Source organism: Erinaceus europaeus, chromosome 22 (genome assembly GCF_950295315.1).
Source record: "Erinaceus europaeus chromosome 22, mEriEur2.1, whole genome shotgun sequence".
Taxonomy (NCBI): domain Eukaryota; kingdom Metazoa; phylum Chordata; class Mammalia; order Eulipotyphla; family Erinaceidae; genus Erinaceus; species Erinaceus europaeus.
This window is the reverse complement of record NC_080183.1, coordinates 15,127,316-15,146,873: the sequence shown is the minus strand read 5'-3', so window position 1 is coordinate 15,146,873 and position 19,558 is coordinate 15,127,316. Positions and strand designations below refer to the sequence as shown.

The 19,558-nt window shown below is 49.1% G+C and overlaps 1 protein-coding gene across 1 annotated transcript in view; it reads right to left on the bottom strand.

Moving 5' to 3' along the window:
- The window catches only part of LTBP2 (latent transforming growth factor beta binding protein 2), a 73,976-nt gene that overhangs the window by 37,092 nt on the left and 17,326 nt on the right, over positions 1-19,558 (bottom strand). The window contains exons 4-8 of the mRNA XM_060181304.1: positions 4,651-4,841; positions 3,269-3,445; positions 2,780-2,980; positions 1,686-1,960; positions 1,068-1,170 (exon numbers count right to left, since the gene is read on the bottom strand). Coding sequence (XP_060037287.1) covers positions 1,068-1,170; positions 1,686-1,960; positions 2,780-2,980; positions 3,269-3,445; positions 4,651-4,841 — 947 coding nt within the window. The remainder of the gene's footprint in view (positions 1-1,067; positions 1,171-1,685; positions 1,961-2,779; positions 2,981-3,268; positions 3,446-4,650; positions 4,842-19,558) is intronic.

Here is a 19,558-nt window from a genome sequence, read left to right as displayed (position 1 = left end):
CCCTGGGGGCCAGTCAGTGGCACACCTGGTTATGTACACATAGTACTAAGCATAAGAACCTGTGCAAGAATCTGGATTTGAGCACACAGTTCCCTACCTGTGAAGACAGACACCTGCTGTGAAGCAGGTCTGCAAGTGTCTATCTTTCTCTTTCCCCATCTCCCCCTTCCCTTTCAATTTCTCTCTGTCCTATCCAATAAAAATGGAAAAAATGGCTACCAGGAGCAGTGGATTTGTAGTGCCAGCACTGAGACCCAGTGATAACCCTGGAGGAATAAAGAAAAGAAGAGGAAAGAAAATATCATCCCTGCTCCACAGCAGAGACTGACATTCAGAGCAGCCCTGGCCTGCACAGAGGGCCTGCAGTCAGGCAAAAGGCTGGGCCAGCTAGTAGAGAGCCCGAAGGCAGAACAGGCTGCTGTGGGCAGAGGTTACCCTCAGGCTCAGGTCCTGTGTCATCTGTTCTCCCACTGTAAGGTCAACAGCCATGAGGACAGCGTGTGAGTGTTGTCACTCCACAGTCTCAGTGATTGGCATGCAAGAGAGACCCAGTGAGTGAGTGCAGAAAGAACGAATGAATGAACAAATGGATAAAGGCACCCACAGAGGACAGGTTTCATACACCCTGAGGCTGAGGGCATTCTAAAATTAGAACATTCCAAGCCAAGGACTAGAAGGTGGGGGAGCAGGAAGTGAAGCACTGGGGGGAAGGCCTCTGCACCCCTCCAAGGAATAATGAAGGAACCAGTGATGTGTCAAACCTCTGTGCCCACATGGCTGGGCAGGACCCCTGCATAGGAGGAACCCCTAAAATCTGAGCCCCCAGATGCCAGAAACTCCTCCAGGAAGCCAGCCTCAGGGGTAGGCCAGCTGCACCTGCCAGCGAGGCTGAGCTGTCCCATCCACCAGGACCATCCATCAGAAACACCTTCAAGGCTGACCTGGAGAGCCTGTCCAGTTTGCTGGACTGTTCTGGAAGCCTGGCCTGCGGGAGGTGGAGGTAGCATCCCACACAGCGGCCAGGCCCTGGAAGAGGTCCCTCCACAGCTCCACTGCTCAGCACTCACCTGGTTTGGGGGGACACGGTGCACACGAGGTCACCCCCCAGAAGGCCCCCACACTGCCACAGCAGTCCTCCTGGGCTGTCAGCTCCAGCAAGGGGTGGGCACACTGAAAAAGAGGTCAACATGGGGGCCAGGCGGTAGTACAGTGGGTTAAGCACACATGGTGCTAAGCCCAAGGACTGACACAAGGATCTGTGTTCAAGCCCCCAGCTCCCCCACTGCAGGGGGAGTCGCTTCACAAGTGGTGAAGCAGGTCTGCAGGTGTCTTTCCCTCTCTCTGTCTTCCCTTCCTCTGTCTATTCAATAACAACAGCAACAGCAATAATAATAACAATAGCAACAAAATAGGAAAAATGGCCTCCAGGAGCAGTGGATTCAAAGTGCAGGCACTGAACCCCAGCAATAACCCTGGAGGGAAAAAAAAAAAAAGTCAACACACCAGCGACCCCTCACTCTTCCTAAGGAAACAGATGTTCCAGGAAAGCCTGAGATTGGGGTGTGCCCCCACCCAACACAAACAGGTGCAGCCCCATGGGAGACTGCAGACAGTGTACATGCAGGGTGCGGAGGACAATCACTGTTCTAGGAGTCTCCAGGGTCAAGCAGGCTTTACACTCTCACCTGGCCACTCACAGCATTCAGGTAGCACCGGCCCAGCAGCCCTCGGGGCCTGGGGTTCTCTGGAAGGGCTGGCGGGGGGGGCCCTGCATGCCTGGCAGAGGGGAGGCTGTTGCTGTCCCAGTGGCTGTGGGGGCTGGCTAAGGTCCAGCCAGGGGGTCTGGTCTCCAAGCTGTTCTCCGGCGCCTCGGCTTGAACCCGTGCCACCTGGTGCACCTGCACGGAGGTCTCCGGCGGGTGGTGGATGTGCACCTTCACCAAGGAGGGGTTCAGGGAGGCTGGACAGAGGGGCAGAGTCAGGAAAGCAGGCCCCCCCCTCCCTGTGACCACCAAACTCTCTGCTTCCTTCCGTTTGCTCCAGCCCTCTGCTTGAACCCCTGTGATGTCCCTCCCCAGTGTTCACAGAAAGTTCCCTTAGCCACTTCCAGACTCCTTCCTGAGTCCTCTCCAAGAATGACCTCGTGCCCATCGTGTCCCACTCCTCCACACCCCTCCACCCTCAAGCACCACCTCTGTCTCTCAGGCCAGAGGCAGAGGCCTGAAGCAGCCCAGCTCCTGTACCAGCCCCCCTCAGCCCCCAGGCCCAGGATTTTTTTTTACCCTGACCACTGGGCTCTCCGTCCCTGACCACTTGTCACACAACTCTGCGCTCTGCTGCCTGCTTGGCACCCAGTGACAAGAGAGACGCTTCATGGTGCTGCTCTCTGTCCCTGCACGCAGGACCCGGGATACCTTTGACTTTACACTCTCAGCTCACCCATGGCACCACAGGAGGCAGGGCAGAGAACACTGGTGGGTGGAGAGGGAAGGGTAAAGAAGTGCTTGGACAGTCCCTCAGGCCTCCTCGCTCTGAGATGACTTAATCTGCTAGAGAGACAGAGACAGAGACAGACAGAGAGGAAGAGACCACAACCGTGAAGCAAGTTTCGGGAGTGAGACTGATCTGTGGAGGAGGAGGAGCAGGAGGCTGTGAAGAAAGGAGTGGAGACCCGCCCCACCCCTGCCTGCCCCCTCCACTGTGGGCCTCATCTGTTTTCCTCCCCCATAGCCCTGCGCTCCCCTCCCCCCCCTCAGTCCCCTCCCCCTTGCCTCCTCACCCAGCTGGTTGGAGAGGGGCAGTGTGAAGGTGGACTGCCTGGAGGAGGCAGCCTCCAGCTGGTGGCGAGGTCGGGTGCTCCCGGGGTGCACCGTGCCAGGCGCGGGCAAGTGGCAGAACCTCCCGGTGGCATTGGCGGGGCAGCGGCACTCGTCCCTGCCCACGCAGCGGCCACCGTTCAGGCAGGGGATCTGGCAGAAGTCTGCGAAGGCCGCCTGGTGAGGGGGGCAGAGGGGCCCCGGCACCCCCTTGTCCAGGGACTTTCCAGGGGGAGCTGGGGGTGCCGACAGCAGCCCTCAGCCCAGGGAGACACTGGGGTCACCAGGGTGCCTTCATTGGGGGCTCCTCATTAGGGGGACCTTGGGGAACACTCAATGGGGGCGCCCTGGAGGGAAGCACTGAGGAAACAAAGGAGGGCCTTCCAGGGTTCACTGGCTGGGGAGCCTTTGAAGGAGCCAGGGGGGCACCCTGGGGGCCCAGGGTCACTCACAGACGCGGAAGCCCCGCGCGGGGTCGGGGTGCGGGGTGCGGCCGCCCTGGCTGTACAGCGTCGTGGTGCGGCCCCGCTCACAGCTGTGCGTGCACCGCCCCTGGGCGCAGCTCTGCCTGCACACGGTGGGGGTGAACACGATCTTGATCTTCCGGATCTTCTCAGTGAGGTTCAGCCCTGCGGAAAGAGGGCTTGGGTCCTGAGGGCTCCGCTGGAAGGGGCCCCACCCAAGGGTCTAGCCAGCGCCCCTGGGAACAGGACCACAGGGGCGAAGTTCCAGCTGTGAGAGCCTGCGGTCTACAGCCCAAAATGCGTTTTCCACCCCTTCTGGAAGCCATGTTTTCTCTTTGTTTTATTTGATAGGACAGAGAGAAATTGAGAGGGGGAGGTGTGATAGAGAGGGAGAGAGAAAGACCACAGAACCAAAGCTTTCTTCAGTGTGCTGGGCCTCCGGCTCAAACCTGCAAAGCAGGCGCTATCCAAGTGAGCTGCTTTGCTGACCCGTTACATGAATTTTGTCTATAAAATTTTTTTTGCAGAGCCAGAGGCCTGTCAAATACACAATTTCATTGCTGTAAGATTTATATGTACACATATACACATGTATACACACGTATCAGAGAAAGAATGCTAGATTTTATTTATTTATTTCCCTTTTGTTGCCCCATTGTTGTTTATTGTTGTTACAGTTATTGTTGTTATTGATGTCATCGTTGTTAGGACAGACAAACGGAGAGAGGAGGGGAAGACAGAGGGGGAGAGAAAGATAGACACCTGCAGGCCTGCCTCACTGCCTGTGAAGCTACTCCCCTGCAGGAGAGGAGCCGGGAACCAGTCCTTGCACTTCGTGCCAAGTGTGCTTAACCCCCTGCGCTACCACCCTACTCCCAGAATGCTAGATTTTTAAAATTCATATAAAGAGAGACAGCAGAGCCTCCTGCAGTGCCGTGTGGGGCTGAGCTTGGGCCTGGGCTATACCTGGGAAGGTATGCAGCGCCCTACCCAGTGAAGTGTCTCTCCTTAACTGTTAAGCAGAAATCAGCTGGTCAGTGTATGGTGGGGTAGGTGGGGAAGGTGTGGGCACTCCCAGGGGTAGCATGGCTGGGTGGTGATGGAGCTGGGTGACTGGGGAGCAGGGGAGGGAAGGCCAGAGCAGTTGTGCAGTAAGGGTGCCCAGTACCAGGCCGGGGGCAGGAGGGAGCTATTAGTCTAAGCATCTAGTGGGCAGAGCCCTGAGCAGCTCTCTAGGGGCTTGGCCTCTGGCAGGAGACAAGCCCCGGGTAGCTGTTTGTGGGCTGGTTGGGAGAGCAGAGGTGGAGAGAGGAAGGGGCTGAGGCTTGGATGCCCTGTGCTTTCAGGACCCCAAGACAGGGTGGTCTTACCCCAGGAAGAGGAAGAGTGGTCTAGATCCACTGCCTGCTGGGCACCATCCCTCTGCTCAAGGCCTAAGCCAGAGGTCAGGGCATTGGAGGTCTGCTGGGCCTTGGCAGAGCTGGCCAGGTACATGTGGACTGTCCGTGACAGCCCCACATGCTGCTGAGAGGGGCGGGTCTGGCTGAGGGCACCCAGAGTCCTGTGGAGATAAGCACGGCATAGTTGTTAGCCTACCAGGAATAGTCTGTGCCCACCCTCCAGTGTGCTTCTGCCCACAGCCACCATATTGGAAGAGGCCTCCCGTCTGGCTGATCTCTGACCACCTGGTTGGCCATCCAGAAAGTGGGGGAGCCCTCAGGATAGGTGGCTGGGTCAGTGCAAGTGCCTATCCTTAAGAGGAACCACCAGGCTTTTGCCAGATTACTCTGAGCAAGTCTCCAAGCCTCTCCAGCCCACGGGAACTCAGAAGCAGCAGAAGGTGCTAGACCGCTCCTATGGCATGTTAGTGACCAAGGCCGGGTGTCTCTGAAGCGCTGTGACCAGCCATTGCCTCAAGGTGAATACTATGCCTCCCCTGTCAGTTCTTAACAAAAACCTACAGATGAGCCACCTTTGAGGTAGGTGCCCAATGAAGACAAGTCCAGATTACTATGGGGCAGAGTGGGCCGGTGGAGTAGCTCTGGACTGCGCACTGCTCAGCTATGTGCTCAACCCAGGTTCAAGCCTGGCCTCCACATCACTGCAGGAAGCTTCAGTTCTATGGCCTCTTTTTTCCCCTCTCTCTCTCTCTCCTCTCTCCCGCTCCCTCAGTGTCTCTACCTTTAGGGGGGAAAAAACAGGGGCAGAAAGTCTTTCTCTCTCTCTCTCTCTCTCTCTCTCTCTCTTTCTCTCTCTCTTTCTCTCTCTCTCTTTCTCTAAAAAGGCAGATTGGGGGGAAAAACAGGCTTGCACCAAAGTAATGGATTCTGGGGTGGGGAGGTGAGGGCTCGGGTCCTGGAACATGATGGCAGAGGAGGACCTAGTGGGGGTCGTATTGTTACATGGAAATGTTATGCATGCACAAACTATTGTATTTTACTGTCTACTGTAGACCATTAACCCCCCCCAATAAAGAAATTTTTTAAAAATCTGTGGAGACAGCATAATGGTTCTGTAAAAAGATTCTCCTGCCTGAGGCTCTGAGGTCCCAGGTTCAATCCCCAGCACCACCATCAGTCAGAGCTGAGCAGGGCTCTGGTTCTCTCTCTCTCTCTCTCTCTCTCTCTCTCTCTGTGTGTGTGTGGTGCGTTTATGTGTATGTCTGTACACATAAACTTTCTCATTAAAATAAAATAGTGTTTAAAAAGACTGTAACTTGTCTTATAAGAAAAAAAGGAAAGAAAGAAAAAGAAAAAGTAAAATAATCACAGCACTGAAGCTTCTTTCAGTGCAGTGGGGACTGAGCTGTGGCCAAGCAGTGCCCTGTCCAGGCGGGCTACTGCACCAGGCCGCTCTCGTTTATTTTCATTATGAAAACAATGCATCAGTAATATTCAAAGAGAAAAAAAAAGAATTCTCCATTCTCCCATCCCAGCACAGAATAAAAATTAGCAATTTCCATTTAACCTGAAGATGTGAGTGCGTATTCTAAAGCCCTCATCTGTGAGGATTGTTTAAATTCTGCCTTTTCATTTGACATTAGATCGACTCCTTATGATTTCCTTTTCATGTTTATCATCTGAATTGCTGCACGGCAGCCTATCTATAGACAAGTCATCATTTTTGTAGGCATTCTTCTATTGTATGTTCAGAGTGATTGAAATTTTGCAGTTGTGAGCACCATTACATGACTTTTCTTCTGTGAAAATATTCCTTTAGCATGGAGGGAGAAGTTATACCATCCAGGTTTATTATGTATGCTTGAAAAGCTTTTCCAATAAACATTTTTGGAAAGAAGATTATTTTGGACCAATTCCATAGGCTAGCACGACTGCTACAAAGGTCAGGGGATGACTGTGGGCACTTTATCCATCAGCCGTGGAAGAGCAGCCAAGACTTCATGAAGGACAGCAGTTCCCAGACTCACCTGGCACTGGGACTTGCTATTTCTCTGGACACGGTCCAGGGAAATGCTGGAAAAGCATCCACAATAGACCAGAACAGATATATCTAGAGTTTACAATTTTGTGGATCAGTGAAATTTTACAATTTTTAAAGATTGCCAACTTTGTATTCAGTAAGGCGCGCACACACACACACACACACACACACACACACACACCTACCTCCCAATTATTTGTCATGCTTTCCTTAAAGAAAAGGATTTTTGGTACTTCAAAAAGGCATTTGAAGGACTTTTTGAAAAACAAAAAAACCTTAAAAAACATTCAAGAGGCGACAGCATAATGGTTCTGCAAAAAGATTCTCCTGCCTGAGGCTCTGAGGCCCCAGGTTCAATTCCCAGCACCTTCTGCACTCTCTCTCTCTCTCTCTCTCTCTCTACTTTCTCTCATTAGATAAATGAAATATTTTTAAAGCATTGAAATAAGTTTAACTACAGAAACCTTCCATTTTTTTTTTTCACTTCTTCATCTGCGCTCTTTTTTGTGGGATAAAAAGATTTAGGGAGAAAAATCTTTCTGTGCCTTCTGGCTTGGATCCTCAGATCCAGCTAAGAACAGCCTGCACAGTGCAGCCCTCCATGGTCCCTCCGTCAGGTGGAATCTCCCACCTTGGTCCAGCAGACTCACGACCTGGAGCAGCAGCGAGGGGCAGGAATGCAGGGCGAGGAGCCCCCATCCGCCCCCCCGGCACTCAGTCTAATCTATAAATTGGGTTTCCTAATTATTTTGCTGAAGAAGTGCTCTACTGCCAAAAGAAAGCACACTATAAAATGTGCAGAACAGCTATATCCACCATTCACTGTACTTTTAATGCTTCATCTGAGAGCCTGGTGGATACACAGAGTGGCATGCGCAATCTGCACGCAGGAAGCCCCAGATTCAGTCCCTGGCACCAACAATAGCTAGAGCTGAGTGGTGCTCTGGCAATAAAAATCAAGACTCATGTTACTTTATAGAATGAGAAAAGTGGTTTGTATAAAAATGTGGACCGTATGCTCCATTTCGTTTTTCAAGAAAAGAACTCTCTCTCAATATTTTCACAGGCATGAGAAAGGTCCGCAAGGTACAGTTACACTCTTGGGAATGGGAGTGTCCTCATGTGTGTGACTACTGCTCTAAACTTTTAAATGTATTGCATGAAAGTAAAAGACTCTGGGGTGTGGGGGAGGGTTCAGGTCCTGGAACATGATGGCAGAGGACCTCGTGGGGGTTGAATTTTTCTGTGGAAAGCCGGGAAATGTTATGCGCATACAAACTATTGTATTTACTGTCGAATGTAAAACATTAATCCTCCAGTAAAGGAAAAATTAATTAATTAATTGATTAAATTAAAAAACCCTGGGAAGTATTATGCATGTAAAAACTATTGTATTTTACTGTCAACTATAAACCATTAAAATAAATAAATAAATAACTTTTAAATGTGTTTGTATTTGGGTTACTTATTTTTATAATAAACATGGATCTTTTTGTAACAAAGCTAAATATCTGGGTTTTTTTATTTAATTTAATTTAATTTAATTTAATTTCCTCCAGGGTTATCACTGGGGCTCAGTGCCAGCATTACAAATCCACTATCCCTCATGGCCACTTTTTCCATTTTATTGGAAAGGACAGAGAGAAACTGAGAGGAGACGGGGAGAAAGAGAGGGTGAAATGATAGACATCTGCAGACCTGCTTCACCATTTGTGAAGTGATCTCCCCTGCAGGTGGGGAGCTGGGGGTTCAAACCAGGATCCTTGCTTGGGTCCTTGCAATTTCTATTCTTCTCGGCAACTTTATTTTAATAGAAAATAAAAGACATGGTAAATGTGTACAAATCACTAGGACCTCAAGTGGACTGTGATGGCTAACAGAGGTAAAGGAACTCTGGTGTAAGAAAGATCATGGTGGGTAGGAAGCTAACACAAAGAATTTAATGTGTGAGGTTCCAGAGAGAGGTCCCAGTTTCAATCCTTGGCACCACCACAAGCCAGAATTGAGAAGTAGTCAGAAACAAAGAAAAGAGAAAAAAGAAAGAGAAGAGAAGAGAGGAAGAGAAGGAAGGAAGATAGGAAGGGAGGGAGCGAGGGAGGAAGGAAGGAAGGAAGGAAGGAAGGAAGGAAGGAAGGGAGGAAGGGAGGAAGGGAGGAAGGGAGGAAGGGAAGGAGGGAGGGAGCGAGGGAGGAAGGAAGGAAGGAAGGAAGGAAGGGATTTGAGCTGGGACCTAAGAAATGGGTAGGAAGATAGGTAAAACTTTCATAATTCAAAATGGGAAGGAAAACATTCCAATTTAAACAAGTAACATAAGCAGATGCATTCAGGTGGGAATTGTAGATGATGTTTCAAATACAGTCTGCAGCTTGATAAACAGAGTGGAACCAATTACAAGAGAGGACACGGAAATAACATCTCTTCAGGGCCTGCAGAGTGCCAGGCAGCATGCTAGGGGGTTTACACACCATATCAACTTCTGGTCCAAAATCTCTGCTCAGCAAACAACACAGTTAAAAGGGGGGAAAGAAGATCTGAATAGACAGTTCTTTAAAGAAGATGGGCCACAGACATCACTCATTCTTAGGAAAATGCAAAGCAAGATGACAAGGAGATACCACCTGTGAGAATAAATGTCAGTAAGGCTGTGGAGAAAAAGAAGCCTTGATACACTGGCGGGAATGCGGACGGGCACAGCCCCTATGGAAAGCAGTCTGAACAATCTTTATACAAGTTAAAATGAAAGCACTTAATGACCTGGTAATTTCACTCCTAGGCATATCGCCAATGGGCATGGAAGCACTAGTTCAAAGGGATAAATCGAATCACTAATGAAAAAATCTCTGCTTAGTCAAAATCACCTTAAACAAAGTAAAAGCAATAATGGAAAATATCTTCTTAAAAAAATGGGAAAGACAGACCAATAGAACCTTTAGTAATGGAAAGGACAGCCTAATAGCCCTAAAAGATAAATCAGAGGAGAATATAAGCAGACGGTTCACAGAAAAAAGAAACACACACTTGTGTGCATGTCTTAAACACATGAAAATACATTTAGTCCAGATTTTAGCCCCTGGATATGCTTACAATATGTGCTTATAATCTGATTGTGATGCATTTGTAAGTAGGCCTCAATACAGAACAGAAAGACTGCAAATATCATAAAGGGTTAAGAATGTGTAGAAAGTCTGAAATAGTGCAGGTGGTTGGTGCAGGCTGGCCTTCACTGGGTGAGAAGTGATAATAAGTAGAGACAATGAAGGTCAGACTGAACTTTTACTAAGAAGGCAGCATTTGGAACCCTGGCTAGCTTCTGCCCTCCTAAAAGGTATTCCCATCCCCCAGTGGTGTATCTTATGCTGAGCCTAAACTTCCACAGACACAGCTCTGCAGGAAAGATCTCAGTAGCTAAGGCAACCAGACCCTCAGCAGTGGGTCCAAGTCCCACCCCTTAACCTTGTAGCCTCTGCTTCCGTAATGTTGCTTTTTTGCTCTCAAGCCTCTATCAGCCTGTACCACCCCTTTGTTCAGGGCCAGAGTTTTTAGAATGATCTGAGCTCCTAGCCTACGCATAAATAAAAGGCTCCTTCCTTCCTCCACCCACCTTGGCTTCAGTCATCTCGATTATTAATAGAGTTCCTTAACAAGTCTTGCTCAATACTAAGAGATAAACATATGAAAACAATTCTGAGAATCATTTTTAATTCAGTAGCTTAGCAAAACTCCCAAAGTTTGATTTGTTGGTCGAGTTGATGCAAAATGTCCTTCTCAGATGTTGCCAGTGGGCACCCCCACTGGGATCACATCAGTGGGAAACGATTTGACAATGCTGAGCCATGTGCCACTGTGTGCTGTCTTTGCATCCCACCTTCTGTGCTGCCACTAAACCTTCTCCCCTTGGCCTATGGTGAGTACTTCCTGCTCTTGGTTGACACTGAGTACATGACCTGACCAAGAAACCATGACTGCTGAAAGCCCTGGCCCCTTGCTTCGAGGTGGGACAGTCAGAGTGCCACCTTCACTTTGCTGGAGACCAGCCCTGGCTGAACCCTCTTGCCACCCTTCCTCATGGTTCTCTCAATAAATCACATGGCAGGACTCTGTGCCAGCTCCACCTCTCGTGGGTACTTGTAAATGCCCAAAATGATGGATGAACCAGATTACTCAGGACAGCTCTATTTTGGAATAGCAAAATATTTTTAAAGAATAGAAACAACTTCAGCATCCTTCAGAGGGGTTTGGTTAAACAAACTAGGATTCAGCCACGGAACAGAATCATATTTTCTTACAACAGAAAGGAGCAACTCAACTCCATCCACAAGGAAAACTGCAAGATGTATGAAAAAGAGGAAAAGTAAAGGCCCAAACAAACCTGGCCCGCCCAGCAATTCTGTATGGACTACAGCCTAACAATGGTGTCTTACATGTTAAATGTTTGGTGTGGGGTGAGGGGGGGGAACATTAAGAAAGACTATCTCCTGAGACAAGAAGGTGATCTGAGATCTGAATGCAAACTTCCATAAAGACTAACTGGGACCCAGTCCCGCTCATTGTCCGCAGCTACTTTCGCTCTGTCAAATGGCCAAGCTGAGGAGCTACAGAAACCATACGTCCTGCAGTGCCTAAAATATTTACTGTCTGGCCATTTATGGGGAAAACATTTGCTGGCTCTTGGTGTCAGATTTGTAAACATCGCTATAAAAATAGAGAAGTAATGGCACATACTGTACTTATTTGCATAATCAGAAACTAACCTTGGAAAGATACTCTGGAAATGTATCTGAGGGAAGGGGTGGGAGGGGGCACTGGTGCTACAGTGTTTATTCAGTGCCAGGCTTTGTGCCAGGCCAAGCATCAGTCCAGGCAGGCACCAGGCGCAGTCACTCGGTACTCTTGCTTTTGTAGACAAGAAGCTCTGAAAGCTGCAGAACTCCCTGAGGGCATGAGGTCACTCCCAGAGTCACAGAGACATTCCTGTCCCCACTTTATAGATGAGTCACAAAGTCTTTGCGGAGTGTGGTGTAAGAAAAGCAGGTTCAGGAGTCTGGAGGTGCCGCGCACCCGGTTAAATAGTACAAAGCGCAAGGATCCGTGGAAGTATTCTAGTTGGAGGCCCCGTTCCCTCACCTGCAGGGGCGACGCTTCACAAGCGGTAAAGCAGGTCTCCAGGTGTCTTTCTCTGTCCCTCACTATCCTCCCCCTTCTCCTTCAGTTTCTCTCTGTCCTAGCCAATAAAATGGAAAAAATGGGGGCTGGGTGGTGGTGCACCTTGTTGAGTGCACACATTACAGTGCACAAGGACCCAAGTTCAAGCCCCCAGTCCCCACCTGCAGGAGGAAAGCTCCACAAGTGGTGAAGCAGGGCTGCAGGTGTCTCTCTTCCCCTCTATCTCCCTTTTCCCTGTTAATTTCTGACTGTCTCTAGCCAATAAAGATAACAATAATAGTAATAATAATTTTAAATGGAAAAAAATGGAGAGAGAGAAAAGGAGAAAATTCCAAACTGAAGAGGCAGAGAAGGTCCCTTTCTCAAAGTCAAGGAGAACTAGGTATATGAGTACCTTATTACCACCAAATTGACCACTAGCCACCCCCTCCTGATCCTTTCAGTTCCCAGCTCTTGTCTTCAGGGGCCCTTCTACCCTCTAGAACACAGAGAGAGAGAGAGAGAGAGAGAGACACGCAGGCCTGCCTTCTTGGACAACAAACACTTCAGATGAATTTGCACCATTCCTGAGCTGGCCCTGACAGGCCCACTGGAGACAAAGGCAGCTGGGAGCCTGTAAAGGACACACTCCATAGAAGCCAGCTTGCTCCCCTGGGGGTGGGCCGGGGCTCTCCCTTCATAAACACCAGGGGAGCCCAGCACTGACCAGCCAATAGGAGGCATCTCCATTTTGCATTGTTTCTGGGTCACTTGCACATACACCTCACTCAACAGCCCTCTGGCATCAGAACTAGCACCCACATTTACTGAGAAAGGGAGGCACAGACTTGGGTTGATTGTCACCCCAGCCAGAAAGTGCGGGGACAGGCTCTCCAGGCTTGAATTCTGCCTGTCTTTGGTGGGTGAATTCCTACCCTGCTTCTGGCCAGAACCACCTTCAAGTGGGCAGGGCAAACCCTCAGAGGTACGAGTTACTTCTGCAGCTTTTCTGATAGAAACAAAATCTCAGGTAGCCTCAGTCTTGGAGTCTAGGGAGAAATCAGAGCAAATGAGTTCTCAGAACAGCCACAATGTATAACAAGCCTTCCCCCAGCTACAGACCAGCAAACTGAGACTGGGGTGGGGGGGGGGGATGGAGGAGAGATCCACTGATTCAGGGAAGCATGGCTGTGAAGTGGGAGCACTGAGATCCAAAGCCAGACTCATCTAACTAGAGGACATGAGTGCACAATTCTTCCCTGCTGCCTTCAGTATGCTGACCTTGACTCAAGAAACTCAAAAAATGTGGAACCAATTTGTTTCCCCAGGGTGTGGTCCAGCTGGAGATTTCAGGAGGATACTCCCGCCCTCTTTGCAGTGCTGAATTCTCTGAGAGGCCTCTGGGGCCTTTTTCTGGGTGCCCTTGTAGGTGGACATGCCAGCTGCATGGGCAGGGGCTTAGAAATGTGGAAGCTCAAGGTTTGATCTGCTATCTTCATTTTGCAAGGAAAAGGTATGTTTCTTTTCAAAAAGCACTGGCCTTTCATGAAGGTTAGACCTTTCACAAATATTTTTTTAGGAGCAAAAAGAAGAAAAAATAAACCCCTCCACAAAATGCCTGTCACAGCTACTCACTTCCACAATGAATCAGACACCAAACCACAGCTATGTGACTGACAAAGGAACTGTGTGTTTTCACATTTCATTATTGGAAATCATTTAGCAATGTTCACTATGTCATCTGCAGATAGACAAACAGAGACATGCTATGCCTCACTGAGTCCCAAACAGCCAATCGTGGTCCCAGATGATTTTACATTTAATCCACTTCCCTTTTCTAATCTCTTTCTGGGAAATTATCCTGCCAGGCTGAAATATCCCTATTTAACTCTTCTGTGGATGTGTGTTGGGGGTAGCATGCCAGCAGTTAGGGAAGAAAAAGCAGTGCCAAAGAACTGAGACATTGGTTCAGTTTGTTCCATATGTGAAAACAAGTAGAGTTTCAGAGTCCCTTTCTATTACTACTATCTTAACAGCTCTTGATTTGGGTAAAGCACTTTTCACCTGAGACACTGTGTCTTGTCTGACAGACACTGTGTCTTGTCTGAATGTCAAATTCATTAACTGATGTCAGATTTAAAGGTTGTTCAACTGGGAAAAACTACTGGACTCATAAATCAGAAATTCCTCTACATCATGGGCAAAGAGTGGAACATGATATGCATTTGAAGACCTTGGAGATAAAAGGAGAATTCTCCAAGCCTGGGAAAACTCGTGATTTTTGAGGCAAGTTCTCTCAACACATTCTTCCACTCATGCCTGTTTCTGTCTCTATTCCTCTCTCTCTCTCTCTCTCTCCCTCTCTCTCTCTCTCTCCCTCTCTCTCTCTCTCCCTCTCTCTCTCTCTCCCATATGAGATGACAATCACTGAACAACCAGAGTCTGGCACAAAGCACCTCGTTGAGATTGAACTTGCTCTTTCCTCCAAGGTTTCTGGGAGAGAATGTTGACTGTTTCCTTCTTGCTTCATCTCTCCCTAACCTGTTTCTCTCAAACAAAGGCCATAAAGATTTTAAGTGAGTTAAATGCTGTGAAAACAGTTACAAGTTTGAAAAGTTTATTGTTACCTTCTTGTAAATATCATGCTGGAACTGCATGTATGAACGTTTCAAGGATCCCAACAAGCTTTTTCCACCACATCACACCTCAGGGATTGCTGCCTTGAGTGCTTACCAGGTCTGTGGCTTCTCTGGAGGAAGCCTGCTGCCCTATACTTGTCACAATTCACCTGCTCTATAGGCTCTCAGGGAAAATGCCAGCAAATCTGCCCTCCAGAGTTTTAAGCAGGAATCATCCTTCCCTCCATCACTTCCCTTTGTGGAGTGAGAGCATCAGGAACAGCCTCCTCACAGAATCACTTAAGGACCTATTATATTAATGTGCTGGAGACTTCCTTTTTTATTTTTTTCTGTATGATGATGAAATAACTGAGCTAAGGAATGGAGCTGATGGAAGTAAAAGCAGAACAACTGAGGCATAAAACATAATTAGCAAGACTGAAGATGAATTACAGAAGACTAATAAAGTAAGAGAACTGAAGAAGAGATTAAGACACATTAAAAACAACAGATATATGGGATGACCTCAAAAGAGGTACTACACTCATCACTGGTTTGCCAGAGGAAGAAAGAGTGGAAAAAGAAAGCATACTAGAAAAGGTAATAGCAGAAAATGTCCCTGCACTAAGCAATAGAAAGTGACATAGGCTGAAGACTTTCTGTTTGCTGCTCTTCTGCCCTCTGCCTTCCAATCCTGTTCAGCCCAGGAGGGAAGAGAGTAGAGGGATTGTTCATCAAACTCCAGCTCCCTCCTGATGGGCTCAGCAGGTGATCTGTGACCATGTTCCTTTGCTGCTAGAGGCCTCAGCCCCTATCTTAAGGTACAGCCAGTAACTGCTGGTCCCCAGCCCCTTCAGCCTGTAGGACTAGGCCCCAGCTCCTCCCATGCACTCCACCACCTTCTTCTGTTTCCTGCCTTTCCATGTCTTTGCAAAGAAAGCCTTTGTCAAAGTTCCCAGAGTGTGTGCCTTCTGTTTCCAGATAGCCCTGACTGATACAGATGGTGAAAGGCATCCACTGTGCAGCACTGAGCACCTGGATGTGTGACTTAGCACTTTCCCCATTGTCTTATCTTGTTCTGATCACAGTCCAGTGTGGCCAGTATTAATATTATGTTTCCACATAGAGACTCCTGGAGGAAAGACACCCACAGAGCATCAGACAGCTGATAACAGCAGAACCAGATGAAAGGGAGGTCTGGCTGTCAACTTGTGTTTTCGCCACCCAGAGTTTCTACCCTCAGTACTAAAACAGAGATACTTCCAACACAATGGGACTGATCAAATATGGTCAAGTAAGCCACAATCCTAAACCCTACTCTAGCATGATCAGAGCTAGATCAAACCTGAGCACAGCCCCAAGGCTGAAAGCTTAGCCAGCTACCACACTGAAGCCTCACCTCTAACCATGCCCTCACCACTGCCCCGTTGTGAAATGGAAAATCAGCCTAGCCATATCTCTAGTCCACCCAACCTCGACCCAAACATGCACCCTTTAGCCACAGCTCCAGACCAGCAGGGTCAGGATGGAGTCAGCCCTGCTAGGCAATGGAGAGTCCCTGCCCTGCTCTGGGGTGCTTGCCTCCACCTAAGTGGGCTCAAAACCATGCACTGAAAGGCTTGTGTGCAGCATCTGCTCCCTGCATAGGACTGAGCTGGTGGGTCTGCTGAGGAAGGACAAGGAGAGGGAAGAGGAGGGCAGAGCTTGTCATGAAAAACATCTGAAAAGGACTTCAGCAGAGCATCCTGCTCTGTGAAATTGGAGGAATCAGGACTAGGGTCGCCTCCCACAGCTGCACAGGCTGTGCACTGCACAATTCGCAGGGTACCTGTCACAGAGACTGGGGTGACAGACCTCTCCTAGAACACTATTCCTTGCAGGGTCCTCCCTTTTCCAAGCCCACAACCCAGAGAAGGAGTTTGCTTCTCAAGTCCAGAGGAGAGAGAAACTGGAAGGTTCCCCCATTGCATTGGCTGCAGCCCTGCACTAGACTCCTGTGAGACCACAATTCAGCTGCCAGTCTTGGCCCATCTCTAGTCCTCTCTGCAGGCCCAGACAGTGAGGGGAAGAGTCCCTCCTGGCAGCGGGGTACCACGCCGATGGGGAGCAAGAAGATCAAGCAAGAACTTTCCCATCTATGGACCCAATGCATCCAGACACACCAGCTATAATCCCACATGGTTATTTCAGTGGGATTTCGTAACTGTCTCCCCAAGAAGAGTTACTTTAGATTTCTTAGTTCAGCGTCAAATAAACTGAGCTTTTGATGAGATGATGTGACTCTCATTATGCATTTTGAAGGGTCCTGGGGCTGAAATTCTGCCTGACTCCAAAGCCCCAGGCTCCCTGACACACAGCCTTCTGCTGTCTCTCCCTGGAGCTGTGTCTGATTCAGGACACTGGAAACAGATCAGCAACTGTGGCTCAGGAGGTGACACAATGGATAAAACAGAAGGGTGGAGTCCCGAGTGTGGTCATAGCTTGTGCCAGAGTGATACTATGGTTCTTCCTCCCTCATCTCACTGATAAATCAATTTTCTTCAAGGTCAAAGATCCTTTCTTCCTGACATTGTACTGGAGTGAGAAAAACAATAAATTAAATGAACAAAGAAGTCAGCACTGGGAGGGGGTGGCATGTGGTGGTACACCTGATTGAGTGCACATGTTACAATGCACAAGGACCCAGGTTTGAGACCCCAGCTCCCACCTACAGGGGGAAAGATTCACGAGGCTGCAGCTGTCTCTCTGTCTCTCTTCCTCTCTATCTCCCCTTTCCCTCTTGACTTCTGACTGTGTCTATCCAATAAATAAATAAAGATAATAAAATTTAAAAAAAAAAAACAGAAAGAAATCAGCGCTGGTAAGATGTTAGTGCTATGAAGAAAACAGCTGGGTGGGGTGGAGAATGTCTAAGATGGACACAGAAGGCCCTCTGAGGGGAAGGGCCATGCACCTGAGAAGACAGAAGTGGGTCTGGTATGGTCTGAATTGTGTGCCTCCCTCCCCCCCTCCCAAAAAAAAAGTGCACTGAAGACTTAAAACTGAGTCTGTGAGTTTGACTAGACTTGGAAATATAGAACCTTGCAGATGTAATTAGGTTTAGATGAAGTTATATTGGTTTAGGAGGGGTCCTAAATCCAGTGACTATGGCTGTTATAGGAAAGACACACACACACACACACACACACACACACACTCATTTGATTTCTTTCATCCTCATCCATGCAGTGAAGAGAGCCAGCCGGCTGACTCACTACTGGGAGCTGGTGTCATTTCATCCCCACTGAATGATGGTTTGCCTTGCTTTATATCTTATCGCTTTTTAGCCACCAAGTTGTGGGTGCTACCATGACACCAATCTGACTTGCCTGGGCAGATGACCTCACCAATGTGTCCTGGAACCTCACCTCTCAAGAGCCCTGCACCACTAGGGAAAGACAGAAATAGGCTGGGGATGTGGATCTGCCTGCCAACACCCATGTCCAGTGGAGAAGCAATTACAGAAGCCAGACCTCCCACCTTCTGTACCCCATAAAGAATTTTGGTCCATACTCCCAGAGGGATAAAGAATAGGGAAGTTTCCAATAAAAGGAATGAAATACGGAACTCTGGTGGTGGGAATTATATGGAATTGTACCCCTGTTATCTTACAATCTTGTTAATCGTTATTAAATCACTAGTCACAAAAAAATGGTGGTCTCCTTTAAGCATCTCTGCAGCCAAACTGGAGTAGCCTACTGACTCCAGAGAGGTGGGGACAATGGCCTGATCTCATGCAGTCAGTGGCAGGGAAAGTCCAGGGCTGGAGCTCAGGAATGTTTGAGTCTCATCTCCAACTCAGGTCCAATCCCTGGTCAAGATGTGGCCCATCGACAGTATAGCACCAGCCTCACCAAGTCTGTGACACAGGTGTTCATGTGGACTTAGCAGCAGTCAGAGTCAGTCCCTAGGAAACCAGTTCCCTAATCTCAGAGGCCCTACCCCTCCACAGCTGCCTGGCCCTCTACCCAGATGGTGCCAGTTTAAGCAGAGAGTCTCCAGGCCCCTGCAGAACCCAGGCTGTGGCCAGACAACAGCATCCGCCATCCACGCCTGGCTCTGGAGAGAGCTGCCTGTCGCCCTCCTGTCGAGACACGAGGCTCTCAGCCTCTGTCCAGGCCTTTCCTAAGCCCATCCTTCCAGAATCCCCCTCCTCAGACATCCTGAGTCCTCCTCCAGCTCCCAGAACATCCCGCAATGTCACTGTGTCTGCTGGACACTGTGGGCCTGTCCAAGCTGCTGTCGGGATAGAAGCCAACAGTGGCCTGGGAAGCCTGGCTATGCTCACAGGAAGCATCTGACACCAGCCAGCAAGAGTGACTTGGCTTCTAGAAGCAAAACACAGCTGGGCCTGCAGCGGTCACTCCGACATCCCCAGAGTCTAGGCCACAGAGGCCCTGAAGCTTCCGCTCTCAGAAAATCCCAGGAGCCAGTGGCAAGGGAGCCCATGAAGTGGAAGAGAGTTCACCCATACCTGGCACCCCCTTCTCACACACACACAGCCTCTCCTGGGGGCCACTCCAGGATTCCTCCTATCCCCACTTTCTTAGCCTATTTACTTATCTTTTTTTAATTTTGATTGGACAGAGAGAAATTGAGAGGAGAGGGTGAGATGCAGAGAGAGACAGAGACATACCTGCAGCCCTGCTTCACCACTCGTAAAGCTTCCCCCCTGCAGGTGGGGACCAGGGGCTTAAACCCAGAGCCTTGGACTTGGGAATGTGTGTGCGTTCTACCGGTGCTCCCCCACCTGGCCCCACAGCCTTCTTTGTGTATTCATCCAGCTGATGCTGGTCAGGCTCCTGGGCAGTGTCAAGGTGCCAGGGGCGTGTTCAAGGAAAAAAAGGATAGGCTCCTGCACTCACGCACAAGGACCCGGGTTCAAGCCCCCAGTCCCCACCTGCAGGGAGAAGCTTCATAAGCAGTGAACCAGGTCTGTACTCGTCTCTGTTTTCTGCCTTCTCTAGCTCACCTTCCCCTCTGCCCTATACAATTTTGAATAAATAAAATTTTAAAAGTGACTTGTGGGGTGGGGTGG